Below are 15,016 nucleotides of genomic sequence, written 5' to 3'. Positions count from 1 at the left end.
GGGGACACTGATGCTATGGCAAGACTGATGTGCTCAATTCTGGGCAGTGAAGAGAATCTGATTTAGGGCATTAATTATAATTTAGTGTTGGTGTTGATGTTGCCACAAGTGTAAATAAAGTATAGCACAAATCAATGCAAAGATCCTTTGAAGGCTGCATTCATACCTTTATTAAAGGAAGAAGGAAAGGAACACCTCGCTGCTCCCCCTGTTCCTGAAGGGTGAGCCCCTGAGCCACACCTATGACCCTATTACAGGGAAGAACAGACTTCTCAATGAACAGTGGACCTGTTTGGATTCCAGTGTCAGGCACATGCTGGTAGAGAAGCTGTAGAGCCCCCCCCCGCCCTCCCCCCCCGCCCCAGACTGTATGCTTGATACAACCCCAGGGCCTGACATCTGAGGGGTAAGCACTGAGTATTAAGTGTCTTACTCTCCCTTTTAAAATATTTTAATTCACACTTTAAAAGTTAAGATGGTATGGAACTTTCCTAGGTTCATTATGAAGGAATCTAGTCTTGTCTTTATCTTGTGTCTTGTGCCTTCAGGATCTGATTGCTGTCTAGAGGCATGGTCTTGACTCTGCTCTCCCCTGGTCTTTCAGGGTAAAGGTGGCAGTAATGCTAACGCTGGCAAGCAAGCTGAAGCGGGATGACGGTCTCAAAGGGTCCCGGACGTCAGCCACCATGTCTGACTCCACTCGGAGGGTCTCGGTGAGAGACAAGTTGCTTGTCAAAGGTAAGCAGCATCCTGGAAGCTGATTCTACATGCTGTCGCCAAGTGAAGCTTGCTGGAGACACTTCTCTGCTGCTGAATGGAAACACTTGTTCAAAAAGATTTTAGGGAAATACTTATACCTCGCAGATGATAATGGGAGGATCTCAGAGACTATGGTGCCTTATGCACTGGCAGTGTTTTTTGGGGGCTTGCCAGTGTGCTAGCAGAAGGAATAAGGTGCTAGGAGTCAGTAGGCCTAAGACCTGTTGTGTGTGCTGCCATTGTCTTCCCTTCTTCTTTAGGGTATAGACTAAAGCAAATCCTTTGCAAAGTGATTTCTTTTGACAGTTAACACATAGTGTCCTGGAGCCTTAGACACTTCTGCTAGCCATGTCAGTGAAGGGAGACTTTATCTTTGGATATGTAGTGTGTGAGAATGTATGTGTGTAAGGGTATGCCCTCATATTTGCGTTTGTAAATTTTTTGCAATATTTAGGTACAAAGGCTCTTATCACAGTTATGGGGCCTACAAAAGATGAAGAAGCAGCAGTTGTTGCCTTTTAGGAACTTATCGTTTGCAGCACTTTTTATTTTGTAGCAAATTACGTTTCTTGCATTTATAGTAGCTGGATAGCAAAGAAGGGTTGAGTAGTGTTGGCACTGGCTGTTTGCATGTCATAGTGAATGGACAGCAGGGATAACCAACACTGGTATGTCCTGAAGGCATCTGGCAGCAGGAGAACCAATGTGTGTCAAGTCACTATGCCCACTTCTAAGCTGGGGAAGGAATAGGACAGGAATACAGCAGATTTGTGGAGACTTTAACAAGGACCTCTTCCTTGTAGCTTCCCCTGCGCTTGAATTGTGTGTGCATGCAAGCGCATGCACGTACTTGTGTGTACAGGGGTTGAATCCAGGGCTTTGGGCATGCTAAATAGTGCTCTACCACTCAGCTATATCCTGGACTACTGCCACTGAATTTTGACTTAGCTTTGAGTTATGCAGGCTGATGGGTGATGGGTTAAAAGTGGAGTAACAATTACTTTTTACATCTTGTTCTTACCTCCTAAGCCCAGGAGAACCTCAGATTGTATTCAGAGCCTGTTAGCCTTTGGAGAGCAAGGGTCAGAGGCTGGGGCATGGGCGGGAGCACTACATTGGGTGAGCTGGACAAGATTTGGAGTCCTTTTCTCAGATTCTGGCCTCAAGGGTTCTACCTGCTGAGGAAGCCAAGAGCCAAGCAAACCAGAGGTTAGGGGGTGCTGTTGTGATACTTGGGCTGGAGAGTGTTTTAGAGCAGTGAGGAAGGCCTGGGCATCAGCTGAGGAGGAGCAGTAGAAGCTGACAAATAGATTATCCCATCTTTGACTGTCATCACCATGGTTAATAGTAGCTTTGGTATGGAGGGCCAGACCCTGTGTTGGGCACCATCTTAGTGCATTTGTGCTGCACTAATAAAATAATACAGACTGAGTAATTTATAAACAATAGAAATGTATTCTTGTTCTTCTGGAGGCTGGGAAGTCCAAGATCAAGGTACTGTCAGGATTAGTGTCTGGTGTCTGGTGAGGACTGCTGTCCTCTTCCAGATTGGTGCCTGGTTGCTGTAGCCGAGGGAAAAGTGTTGTAATTTTACGTGGCAAAGGAAAGGAAGGAACAAAGGAGCCTAAGCTAATTTATAAGGCATGATCCATCTCTGTGGGCAGAGCTCATGATGTATTGCTTCCCCAGGGCCTCTCTTTATACCGCCACAGTGGGATTAAGCTTCAGCATGAATTTTGGCCACCTTCAGACTCTATTAGGCACTTTAGTTTAAACCATAGCGAACATGTTAGGAGTGATTCTGGTTTGCCTTTTACAAACTCTTCCCAGGCTGGTCTTCGTTTTGCAGCTGAAGAGCTGAGAAAATGAAGAAACCTGCCCCCATTGCAGCTTTGTTGCAGCAGGATGGACAGACCCACTTCCTGGGGTGTGGCAGGCTCTCGGGGAGCAAACTCAGCAAGCAGAGGCCCAGTGAGCAGAAGTGCAAGTCCACAGGAAAGAGAGTGCTAGGAGGCTCAGAGTTCCTACTTCTATTCTGCAGGACTGACCTGGGAGCTTTCAAATGGTTTGGGGGCCTTCCCAAGCTTAGTGGGAGCCCACTGAGTTTCACAAAGCAGGACAAGGTCTCAGCTCCAGGGCAAATACCTTTGGATGGTTGACAGGGCCTATCAGATTTTTCAACCTTGTGAGACCCATTCAAGGAGAGGTCCAGGTGGGGTGGGGGAGTCCATGCTGTGGGGCTGATGAGATAGTTGGAGGGGTGATCATGATGAGAATCCCTTGACTTTTTTAAAAATAGGCTGTTTGAGTTCAGCAAGATTGCTACAGTCAGAACTGTTGTCCTGGGCTTCTGTGAGGATGTAATTCACAGGAATTGACAGGTTATAGAATTTTGTCATTGTGTATTTAGGACTTAAAGTCATAGACTGGGTTCCCAGAAGGGGAGGGAGGGAGTGTGTCATGCAGGGTACTTATTAAGCAATATCCTTGGAACAGTACCCATGGAGGGAAGGAGGTGAGAGAAACAGAAGGGGCAGAAGGAGGATTGCTTTGCAAGAAGTCCCCAGGACAGCCTCTTCTCTAGAGTGAGCTTGGCCCCTAGAGCTGTCCCAGGCTGGTGAGATTGTCAGGCCTCCTTCCACAGTCATCACATGGAGGCTGGCCTGGGAGGGACTTGGCTTGGGGTGGGAGAGTCTGTGTAGCCACAAAATCCTGGAAATAGCTGAAGGCCATCTGCTCAAAGGCCCCTCTGAGGGGGCATCTGGACAATGTATCACAGTGGCTCTTCTGTGATGTGACTGGCTACAGGGCTGAGTGGATCCCTCCCATGGTGGGGAGGGATCCGAGTGGTTGCACAACCAAAAATCTCATTTATTGGAGTAGTGACAGAGGCTGGAGTCAGCCCTCCCTGCTCTGTTCCAGGTTGCCGGAAACCTTTGGCCTTGTCTGCACTGGCAAGGGCTCCCTTCTGCCACGCTGACTTTCGTTAGTGTCCCTGCTGGTTCTGAGGATGCCCTGCAGGCTGAACCAGTGACACTCTACTAATAGTGGTTCCTGGAGTTGTTAAATGACTCATGTTTTTGGGTCGGTCTGGCCTGGCTCCTGGTAGCTGGGTCACAGAGGAGGGGCTGTGTTCCCTGTTGGTCTGCCTTTGTCAGGGCCTGACTGGGGTGCCCTTACAGGTGGTGTCAGCATTCCTGAGCCAGGGTTAGGCCCTGATTCTTCAGGTTTGGAGTTCTGAAGATGCTCCCAACCCCATAAGACACCCCTCAGAGCAGAACCAGCTGCTTCCTTGTCTGAAGTTGGCACTGGTGTTAGATAGCTAACAGCTGAATGCCTTTCTTTCTCCCTGTTCTTTCACTTGCTCACCCACCAAACACATGTTAGTGCCACACACTGTTAGTGACCCCCAAAAGACCCAAGGGTACTTCAGGCAGGTTGGCAGGAGCCCTCGCCTGTTAATCATGGAGCTTAAACACAGAGACTTGGAATTGAGGTCTTCAGGGTGGGTCTAGACTCGGACTTTGTCCCTAGCAGCTCCATGGGCTTCCTATGATTCTCTTGTGTTCGCTGGTCAGGGTTGTGGAGTGTGGTGCTCTGAGCCCACCATCTGTGCTCCACTGACAAGAGTAAGGAAGGACTTCTTCTGTGTCACTGTGGACCATCAGTGTATAGATGGGGCCCTGGCCTGCACCAGGTCTGCATGTGCCTGCATTCCAGTGTGGTTCCTGGAAAAGGAAGAAAGAGCATTTATTGTTTCCCAGAGGTACTCTCTTGAGTCAGTCCCTGCCCAGACCTCTGGCAGGTGGGTAGGGTTTGATCTGCCCCATTGTCAGGGCCATCATAGTGTTTGGCAGAGTGTGAAGCTGAGGGTAACATGCTACATTACACATTATTGAAATAAGAGCAGTGGCCCTGCAAGGAGGTATCCTACCAACGTGGAGGTAGGGTGGTTGGTCATGAGGTTTATCTTTGTGTACTCCATTGGGGCATTAAATACTGTTGAGCTACTTGGGGAGATTTGGAAGCCCCTTCAGGTACTCCCAGTAGTCTGGAAGGGCAGGGAGGTCCTGTGGGAATTTTGGACAGGGGCCCAGGTAATATGCTTATGAACAAACTAGGTGGCATCTGGTCTTGGGCCCCATTCTCAGTGACACCAGGCTCTTCTCAGGGGGCTGTGTCTGCTTTTCAGGGTTATAGCCTTGCTTCCCTAGAGTGTGGTGCTAGGAGGCCCTTGATGGTAGCAGCTAGGGGTCACTCAGGGGTAGCAGTATTCTCTGCAGAGGCTAATGCCCCAGGTATGGGTCATGTGCCTCCCAGATAAGTGCACTGCAGGTGGGTGTGGTGCAGGGAATGCAAAAGAGGCAGGATTTGAGAATTTTATTGCATAAAGACAGGAAGCCAAGGGATCAAGTTCTAGTTCAAGAACTGAAGGAGGCAGTGCTGCCAGTGGAAGTGGTTGGGTGTCCTGGAAAGGAGCTGTTGTGGCTACCTGCAGGGAAGGGCTCAGCTATTCTGCCTGGAGTTGTTTGATGGGGCTTGGTGTTCCCTCTGGTTGTCTGCACCTGCTACTGCCTTTTGTCTTAGAGCAGCTGCTGTAAAAAACTGCCACAGGCATTTATATCTTATAGTTCTGGAGGTTGGACATTCAAGATAAGTTCCTAGTGAGAGCTGGTTGATTGAGTTCCTGGTGGGGACGCTCTCCTGGCTCATGAACAGCCACCTCCTCTTGGAATCCTCACATGGCAGAGAGAACAGGAACTCGGGTCTTCCTTCCTCTTGTGAAAGCACTAATCCCATCCTAGGGCTCCCCCTTCTTGACCTCATTTGAACCTACTCGCCCCAAAATCCCACTTCCAAATACTATCACGTTGAGGATTAGGGATTTAGCATAGAAAAGAGGGGTCACAAATTCAGTCCACAACACCTTTGGAATGCCTGCTCAGTCTCCAACCCTGTAAGGAGAAAGGCTCCTGGCGTCTCAGGACACTCATGGCAGGGGCCGTGCCTCCCTATAGGCAGGTGTGTTTCCTTGTCCCACATTTCCTTAGCCCTCATGTGCTCAGCCCAGTGCCACATACTGGTTTCCTGGGCTGGGTCAGGCTGTGCAGCCCCTGCCTGTGAAGAGTGGGTAGATCCAGGTGGCAGTGGTAAGGAAGCAGCTAAAGCCCTGTGTTGTGAATGGCCCAGGCCAGGACAAGCTGAAAATGTGCAATGTGGGGGTCATTGTGGTAACTGGGTGGATTTTGCAATCATATTTGAGCTCAGTCATGCTTCAGGTGGGCTCTGTGGCTTGATCCTTAGAAAGAAAAAGAGTAATTTTTCAGAAGGAAGTTGTGAGTCATGGAATTGTGCAAGGTGCCTCCCAGAAATGCTGGACCACTGAGTGGTATTAGCATCTTGGAACCAGTGAGTCATTAGCAATTTAAAAATATTTTTGTGTTGTTACCTTACAGGTGGGATAATGTCTTTTGTATCCTGAGGTTTTGCAGGGAAGGGCCGCTGCTCTTCCAAGAGGCCTCCAGGCTGGCAAAGTGATGGGCTTGCTTCTTTGACCAGCCTTCTGTATGTTGACTCTGAGGTGATAACTAGATGACAGTAAATTATACGTTGTCGTCATTTGAAGTGTAGACAAATTTGTCATTTATGACAACTCCCTGAGAGGATCATTGTGCAAGTGTTACTAGCTTATTTTATGTTCTCCACTGGGCCAGACAAAAATGTTCAGTGTCTTAATTGAAACCTATGTCCCCAGGATTCTGTTTCTTGCCTGTGCTGGCTCTTGAACCAAAAGTCTGCAGGGGCTCTGCAGTGGGGTTCATTAATAGGCTTGAGTCGGAGGCTCAACCCTTGTTCACTTTCCTTGAGTGAGTTACACTGAACATGCAATTCATTGTGGAATTTAAATTCTTGACTATCACATGAAGTTATCTTAGAGCAAAACTTTTTTATTAAGTTCATTTATTAATTTATTTATTGTAATATTTATTTTTTAGTTGTAGTTGGACAAACACCTTTATTTCACTTGTTTATTTTTGTATGTGGTGCTGAGGATTGAACCCAGGGTCTCGCACGTGCGAGGCGAGTACTCTACTGCTGAGCCACAACCCCAGCCTTTAAGTTCATTTATGTGTGTAATGCTACCTGTACACATTTTTACATGGCACCTGGTGCTATAGTCTGAATGTTTGTGACCTTCCCAAGTTCTTGTTGAAATCTAATCACCAGTATAATTAGAAGGTGGGGCCCTTGGGAGGCAATTAGTTCATGAAGGTGGGGTTCTCACAGAGGGGTGAGTGACCTGTAAGAGACCCCAGAGAGCTGCCTTGTATCTTCTACCTTATGAGGATACTACATGAAGACACAGTCTGTGGCCAGAAAGTGGTCTCTCATCAGATACCACGTTTGCTGGTACCTTGAGCATAGACTTCCCAGCCTCCAGAACTGAGAAGATAAATGTCTACTGTTCCTAGACCATCCGTGTAAAACGTTTTGTTATAACAGGCCAAATGGTCTAAGAACCTGGGGAAAATGAAAAGAATTCAGAGGCCAAGGCCTCAGCTGGAACTTTTTATACAACTAGTCTGCATTAGGGCTCGGGTATCAGGATTTTTAGAAGCCCCATATCTATTGGCTTGTGATGATAAATACATAAATCCAAAATTTACTAAAAATTAACTGAATCATTTAAAGTGGCTCTTTTTTTTTTAACTATAAAGGAACTTTTGTTTTTGTTTGTTTGAAGTGGCTGTATTTTACAGTGTGTTAATTATTCCTCAGTAAAGCTGTTGAGAAAAATCAAATTGGCAAAACATTCCCCAAGCAAAGGCTGGGAATCCCTATTTGAGGTATGGTGTCCTTTGTTGGGAGTGTCCGCGCTATCATCCCTGGAGGGAAGGGTTCTGGCCACGATGCTGCTCATTTGTTGAGATGTCTGCTCCGCTCCTTCCTGCTTCTCCTGCTGCACTGTGTCACAGTCTATATTTAGCATTGGTCAGTGTCCTCCTTTCATGTGCACCTCTTCCCCATCCCTGGCACTAGACTATACACTCTTGTACTTTTGTTACATTGTCCCTCACTAAAAATTCATACCTTCTGGGTATGTTTTTAAATTTCAAAAGGCAAAACTAAATGACAGGAGTTATCATAACTGTAGACAGACTGTCCCTCTGCCTAGGTGGCTTGGGCCACTGCCACAGAGTGAAGTGAGAGAAAGCCAGATAGATTCCTGTGGTCAACATCAGTCTCTCAAAGGAAGGTTCCTTGAGAACAGTTTCTTATTAATTCTTAACAAAAATATAAATAATACTGTAGTATTTGCTTTGAAACATAGTTTATGGATAAACAATTAAAAATGATTAGTGTGGACGATCCTTTTGCTGTCTTCCTCAGCCCTCTGCCTGCCTTACTTGTCCCCAGGAAGGGCAAGAATAGCTGGTCAGAAAGACAACTGAAGGTCAAGGTCTCAAGGTCAGTTGGGTCACTATAAACATCTCAGCAGTGAATCTTTCTTAGCTTACCATCATGCTGTTTTAAGTGAATACTTTGGATGTTCCATAACTGCCAAGAGGGCGGGCTTAGACAGAATTGGTTGCCTTCCCAGCCCCAGCCAGAGGGTGGTCAGTTGGTAGGTTTCTTTGCCCCACAACCTGCCTTGCTAAGAGCTTTGCTCTTTTTCTCAGACATGAAGGTCTCCCTGGCAAAGCATTGGCTGTGACAACCGTGGGGAGTGTGGGACTCTCCCTCAATCTAGCTCCTCCTCTGCCCCCTCTATTTTTCTGGGTGCCTCACCCAGGTTCCTGGGCCCTGGAGCAGGTACGTGAATGGTCACTTGCCTCCATCCACAGGCTCTGTTGTTCGTGCACAGCTGCTGCCACAGATCCAGGCCTCCCACACCCAGATCCTCAGTGTGCCTCTTGCTTTCCACTCGCCTCAGCAACCCTTCCCCACTTGCCTTCTCGGAGGAATAGTCTTGCTGCTGCACTGCACTTTCTTTTTTTTTTTAATATTTTTTTTAGTTGTTGATGGACTTTTATTTATTTATAAGTGGTGCTGAAAAATGAACCCAGCACCTCACATGTGCCAGGCAAGTATGCTACTGCTAAGCCCCAGCCCCAGCCCTTTGCCCTGCATTTTGACCATATATTTATTTCTTCCTGTCTTGCCATCCATTTTCCATCTCCCTTGTATTCCAGCTCTTTGCGATGTCTCCAGTGGCCTTTCCTGGGGCCACATGTCCTCTTTCCCTGAAGCATTGCATTCTTGAGTCTTCTGCCTTTTGGCCTTTTTCTCACCTGTGACTTTTCCTGCTCTCTGCTTTCTGCTGAAGTTCTCCCCCTACCCCTCTTTGTTGACCTTACCCATTCTCTTTATGACATGGCTTCTTGCCCTGGCTCTGATTGTGCTGGAGACTTTTTCAAGTTTCTCATCCTGGGCTTCCCTGTTGTGTCAAGCCGTGGTACCATCTCTGACCCGTCACCCCACCTTCTGTTGCCATACCTGTAGTTCAGTGTGCTCTCTGGCCCCTGGCCTCCCATCTTGGCTGGGTATCTGCTGCCCAGCACACAAGACATCTGGCCTCAGCTTTGCTCTTGTATAATTGTCCTCTGGAGGCAAAGCTTAGAAACTCTGGTTGAGAAATCTTCTTGGGCTGCCTTCATGATCTTGGCCCTCTTCTACCTTGTTTCCCGTCACTCTGCTGCTGTATGTGGACCTTTGCTCTGGCTGCAGGTCTATCGGCTTTTGTACATTGCTGATTTGTATGCTGGGAATATCCATTTTTCCTACCTCTGTAGGATTAAAGTCTACTTATTCTTCGAATCCCAGCTCAAAAACCTCCATCAGTACCCCCTACACACACACTAGAAGGAATCTCCCTGGTCAAGGACCATTTTACTTTTTGCTTGAGGCATAGATTACTTTTTGGCCCATTTATTGCAGGGTATGCAATGAGCTACCACACTAGTTTTTTTGATTTGTAATTAATTCATTTATTAAGTTACAAAGCATGATTCCTTGATGTGTGTGTGTGTGTGCTTGTACGTGTGTGTATATATATATATATATATATATACGCACACGTGCACACACACACACCCATAATTGAAATGATGACTAGTCAAGCAAATTAACATATCCATCTCCTCACATGGTCACATTAGATCTCACATTATTCATTCTAACTGCAACTTTGTACCTGTTGATGAATATCTCCCCATTTCCTACTGCCCTTTCCTTGCTCCCAGTCCCGGTCACCATTGTTCTGCTTTGTTTCTCTGTACTCTTCGGCTATTTTAGATTCCACATATTAGTGTTATCTGTAGTATATTTCTATGTCAGACTTATTTCACTTGGCATAATGTCCTTTAAGTTTATCCATATTGTCTCCAATGACAGGTTCTTCTTTATTAAGGCTGAATAATGTTCGTGTGTGTGTGTGTGTGTATAAATGTGTGATATATGTGTATGGTATGTATGTATGTATATCGTAATTTATTCATCAGTTCAGGCAGCTTCTGTATCTTGGCTATTGTGAACAGTGCTGCAGTGAATGTGGGGGTGCACAGATCTCCATGAGGTATGACCTCATTTCTTTTGGATATACATTGAGAAGAGGATTGCTGGGTCATGTGGTAATTCCATTTTTAATTTTGGGGGAATCTCCATGCTATTTTTCACAATGACTGTACTAATTTAGAGTCCCAATAATGGCCTGCAAGGATTTCCTTTTTGTGGGGACAGGTGCATGGAGTACTGCAACACATGGCCTCCTCCAGGTACTTGGCCCCACACATTTTCTTCACACCCTCACCAACACTTGTTACGTTTTGTCTTCTTGGTAGTAGCCATTCTACATAGGGTTGAAATGATATCTCACTGTGGTTTTGATTTGCATTTTTCGGTGTTTAGTGATATTGAGCATCTTTTTTATGTATGTGTTTGCTGTTTTTCTGTCTTCTTTGCTAAAATGTCTGTTCAAGTCCTTTGCCCCCACCTATTTTTTTAAGTACAGAGGATTGAACCTAGAGCATTCTTCCATTGAGCTATATCCTCAGCCCTTTTTGTGGTTTTTGTTTTGAGACACGGACTTGCTAAATTGCTGAGGCTAGCCTAAAATTTGTAATCTTCTTGCTTCAGCCTTCTGAGTAGCTGGGATCATAGGGATGCACCACCACAACTGACTCCTTTGCCCGTCTTTGACTCAGGTTGTTTTTTTCACTGTTATGTTGTATGGGTTCCTAAGATATTTTCAATACTTATTTCTAATTTCTTATCAGATACATGATCTGCAAATGTTTTCCCCTAGTCGTGGGTTGCCTTTTTTTGCCATTCAGAAGCTTTTTGCTTTAATGTAATCCTGCCTGTTTTTTTTTTTTTCTTTTTTTTCCTTTTCTTTCTTTTTTTTTCTTCTTCTTTTGCTTTTGGTGCTTGAGCTTTTGATGTGACTTACAAAAACTCATTGCTAAGGCCAAGTCAAGGAACTTACGCCCTTATATATTTTCCCTTGGAGTTTCATGTTTTCAGGTCTTCAGTTGAAGGCTTTATTCCATTTTGAATTGGGTTTTGTGCAATTGTAGGTTATGAAGGTCCCCTTTCCTTCTAATGCCTGTGGATATCCGGTCTTCCTAGTACCATTTGTTGGCCTTCATCTCCCTATAGTCTTGATCTCCTTGCAAATTAATTGTGTGCTTGGGTTTATTTTTCACACTCTTTATTTTTTCTATTGGTCTATATGTCTGTTTTTATGCCATATCATATTATTTGATTACTATACTTTTTTAAATTTGAAATTAGAATATAATGCCTTCAACTTATGTTCTTCTTTCTTAGGATAGCTTTGGCTGTTTGGATGTTTTTATGGTTCCAGACAAATTTTGGAATTGTTTTCCATTTCTGTGAGGAATGCCATTGATTTTTTTTTTTTAATACCTTTATTTTATTTATTTATTTTTATGTGGTGCTGAGGATTGAACCCAGTGCCTTACCCATGCTAGGCAAGGTTTCTACCACTGAGCCACAACCTCAGCCCTGCCAGTGAAATTTTGATAGGGATTGCATCAAATCTATAGATTGCTTTGATTAGTATGGACATTTTAACTATATTAATTTTTCTAATATATGAGCACAGGGTATCATTCCATTTCTTTGTAGCTTCTTCAGTTTCTCTCATTCATATTGTGTAGTTTTCATTATACAGATGTTTCAACTTCTTGGTTAAATTCACTATAAATATGCCATTGAATTTTTTTTAATTCCTTTATTTTACTATTTTTTATGTTATCTTAAATGGGATTGTTTTCTTGATTTCTCTTTCAGATGGTTCATTTTTAGTGCATGGAAACAACTGGTTTTTGTGTATTGATTTTGTATCTTGCAATACCAAATCCATTTATTATTTCTAACAGATTTTTTTGTGAAGTCTTTAGGACCTTAAGTGCCATAAAGAATCATGTGTGCCAGGCGTGGTGGCACACGCCTGTAATCCCACTGGCTTGGGAGGCTGAGGAAGGAGGATCTCAAGTTCAAAGCCAACCTCAGCAAAAGCATGGTGCTAAGCAACTCAGTGAGACCCTGTCTCTAAATAAAATACAAAATAGGGCTGGGGATGTGGCTCCGTGGTCGAGTGCCCCTGAGTTCAATCCCCGATACCTAAAAAAAAAAGAAAAAAAAGAATCATGTCATGTGTGAACTTGGATAATTTTACTTCTTTTCTAGTTGGATGTTTCTTCTTTCTTTTTCTTGTGTAATTGCCCTTGATAGTGATTCCACAGTACTGTGTTGAGCATGGGCACGTTGCCTTGTACAGGTTTGTCCTGTAAGCTCTTTCATAGCAGGCTGGTAGGAGGTAAGCAGTTTTGTTCTGCAGAAGGGTACTGAGCTTACACACCTGGTGATGTACTGATAGAAGAGGAACTGTGGTGTTGAAGGCCTCAGGAGAGGATTGAGACCAAGAACCGTAGCTACAAGGAGGCAGGTCTGAAAAAAAGATGTAAACACATTGTATGTGTCAATCAGATTTTAAGAGGAGTGCTTCTGTGACTCGGTGGAACAGTTTTCAAAAACACTGCAGTCACCATGTAATTTCTCTTTATTTAAGATGATTTGCATTTGTGTTAAAGTGAATTTTCAAGGCTTGTTGTCCAAATTTGTTGGCATTCTGAAAGTCACCTTGTATATCTGAAAACTAAATAGCTTGAGATAAAACTTTAGACCCAGTTTCAGTGTTTTCAGTATTTTTTTTTTTTTCTTTTGTATTCTGGAAGAAATTGCTAATTTAGAACTGATGCATTTTGAAGACAAACATTAACCATAATCTCTTTGTTTCTACAGAGGTTGCAGACCTTGAAGCTAATTTACCTTGTAAGTATAGCATCACCAGTCAAAATTAAGTATTCTAAAATAATTGCATGAAGAAAGCTTGTTTTATGTTTAATGACCCTGCATAGAAAAAAAAGCTGTTTTTCATGTATGTCAGAAATGAATTTTAATTTTGTACAAGAATTTCTGGAGGACCTACTAAGAGTACAGAGGTGTCTAGTCTTTGTGAACATCTCACATGCAGACTGATTTCTTAGTGTACCAGAGCTGTACAAGAGTTAGGTTTTGGATCTCTTCCACATGTATTTTGTCCCATGTCCAGTCTACTTTGTGAAAATTTAATCAATAACTGACAGTCCTATCTTTGTTAGTGACAATACCACTACTTGGGTCCAGAAGGTATTTGTCTGTGACCTGCCTTGGTGTTTGAGGTAGGGCTTCTGTACTGCTTATAGTCCATGAGTATCTTCACCTTGATCAGTCTTTCCTGCCCCAGACACACAGGCCTGCCTTGGAGTGCCCACTCACCATGCCCTGCATGTGTGTAGTGTGTGTCAGGTTTTCCTTTTTTCTTCTATCAGTTCCTTCCCAAGCCTTTATTTATTTATGGTACCAGATATTGAACCCAGTGGTGCTTAACCACTGAGCTACATACCCAAGCCTTTTTATCTTTTATTTTGAGATAGGGTTTCTTTAAGTCCTTAGGGCCTCACTAAGTTACTGAGGTTCTACAGGAACTTGCAATCCTCCTGCCTTAGCCTTTTGAGCTGCTGGGATTATAGGCATGCCCCACCGCACCTGGCCTCCCAAACCTTTTATATTTCCATAATAACATCAAAGTTTAAAAACTTGGACCATTTTACTATGTTTTTGAATTACAGCTTTTTGTCACACTTGCTTTAAAAACAGTTTAAGTAAGGATGTCTATTGAAATATTTTGTAAGTTGGTCTCCTGTTTTGGCTGAGTACTGCAGAGAACTTGGGGTATTGATGTGAAAACCCACTGACATGGCTAGGAAAGGGCTCATTTTCCCTGCCACCTGCTGCAGTCCTTGAGTGGTTAGCTTATGAGGGTAAGTACATAAACTAAGTGTTTAAAAGTTATTTTTAACGTATAGATAGATGAGAAGAGTGGTTATGACATAAAATGATTTTTACTTTGGGTCTCAGTCACAGTGTTGCAAGTCCCTGGATTGCTTGCCCTCCAAGTGTTCGACTCAGAACTGAAGGCTTTGTCTTGGGATACTACTAAAAAGTTAACTTTCTACCTACTGAAGTATTTATAGATGAAATGATGTGCTTTAAAATGCTCCAGGAGAACAAGTAGATAACTGTGTGGGTGTAGGACAGATGAAGCACAACTGGAAAAAAAATTTTGAAGCTTAGTGATGGGTCCATTTTGCTCTCCTTTGCCTTCACCAGTGTAGGTCACTTTCCTAATAAACAGGAAGGCTACAGTCCTTCCACTTCCACTCCCGACATTCTTGCCACTGGCCCTGACTTGAACATATACACATCATCTTTTCATTCAAGACTGCAAAAAAGTTCCCCTTACAAATGATTTATTTTATTCTTTTTTTTTTTTTTTAATACTGGGGATTGAACCTTGCTAAAATTGCTTAGGACCTTGCTGAGTTGCTGAGGCTGGCCTTTGACTTGACATCCTCCTGCCTAACCCTCCCAAGCTGCTGAGAGTATAGTCGTGTGCCACTGTGCCCAGCAGTTTGTTTTATTCTTGAACATGAATCTTACATAGATTGCTGGTTTGTACCAGAGTGTAGTTTCAAAACAACAAAACTTCACATCCCCTTTTTAAATTAGGATTTTAACTAAATAACTGAAAAAAGCATTTCAATGTCTGAGATAGCTGGTAAAAGACAGCATGCTACATGCCTCTTCTTTTTGCTCTTCCTCCCTACCCTCATCCTGTCAGAGGCAG

At 44.0% G+C, this 15,016-nt stretch overlaps 1 protein-coding gene across 6 annotated transcripts in view; it reads left to right on the top strand.

Annotated features, from left to right (window-relative positions):
- The window catches only part of Ube2f (ubiquitin conjugating enzyme E2 F (putative)), a 54,490-nt gene that overhangs the window by 2,548 nt on the left and 36,926 nt on the right, over nucleotides 1-15,016 (top strand). For 4 of the 6 annotated variants that reach the window (XM_058583308.1, XM_058583307.1, XM_046456939.2 and 1 more), the window contains exons 2-3: nucleotides 605-738; nucleotides 13,090-13,119. In XM_058583308.1, coding sequence (XP_058439291.1) covers nucleotides 621-738; nucleotides 13,090-13,119 — 148 coding nt within the window. In that variant the 5' untranslated portion in view covers nucleotides 605-620. The remainder of the gene's footprint in view (nucleotides 1-604; nucleotides 739-13,089; nucleotides 13,120-15,016) is intronic. The other 2 variants (XM_046456943.2, XM_046456942.2) reach the window with 1 other exon arrangement.

The sequence above is a fragment of the Marmota monax genome, unplaced genomic scaffold (assembly GCF_021218885.2).
Source record: "Marmota monax isolate L192 unplaced genomic scaffold, Marmota_monax_Labrador192_F-V1.1 WCK01_AAM20220418_F8-fsc00230, whole genome shotgun sequence".
NCBI lineage: Eukaryota > Metazoa > Chordata > Mammalia > Rodentia > Sciuridae > Marmota > Marmota monax.
The sequence above is the reverse complement of the archived record's forward strand: the minus strand, read 5'-3'. Positions and strand labels throughout refer to the sequence as shown.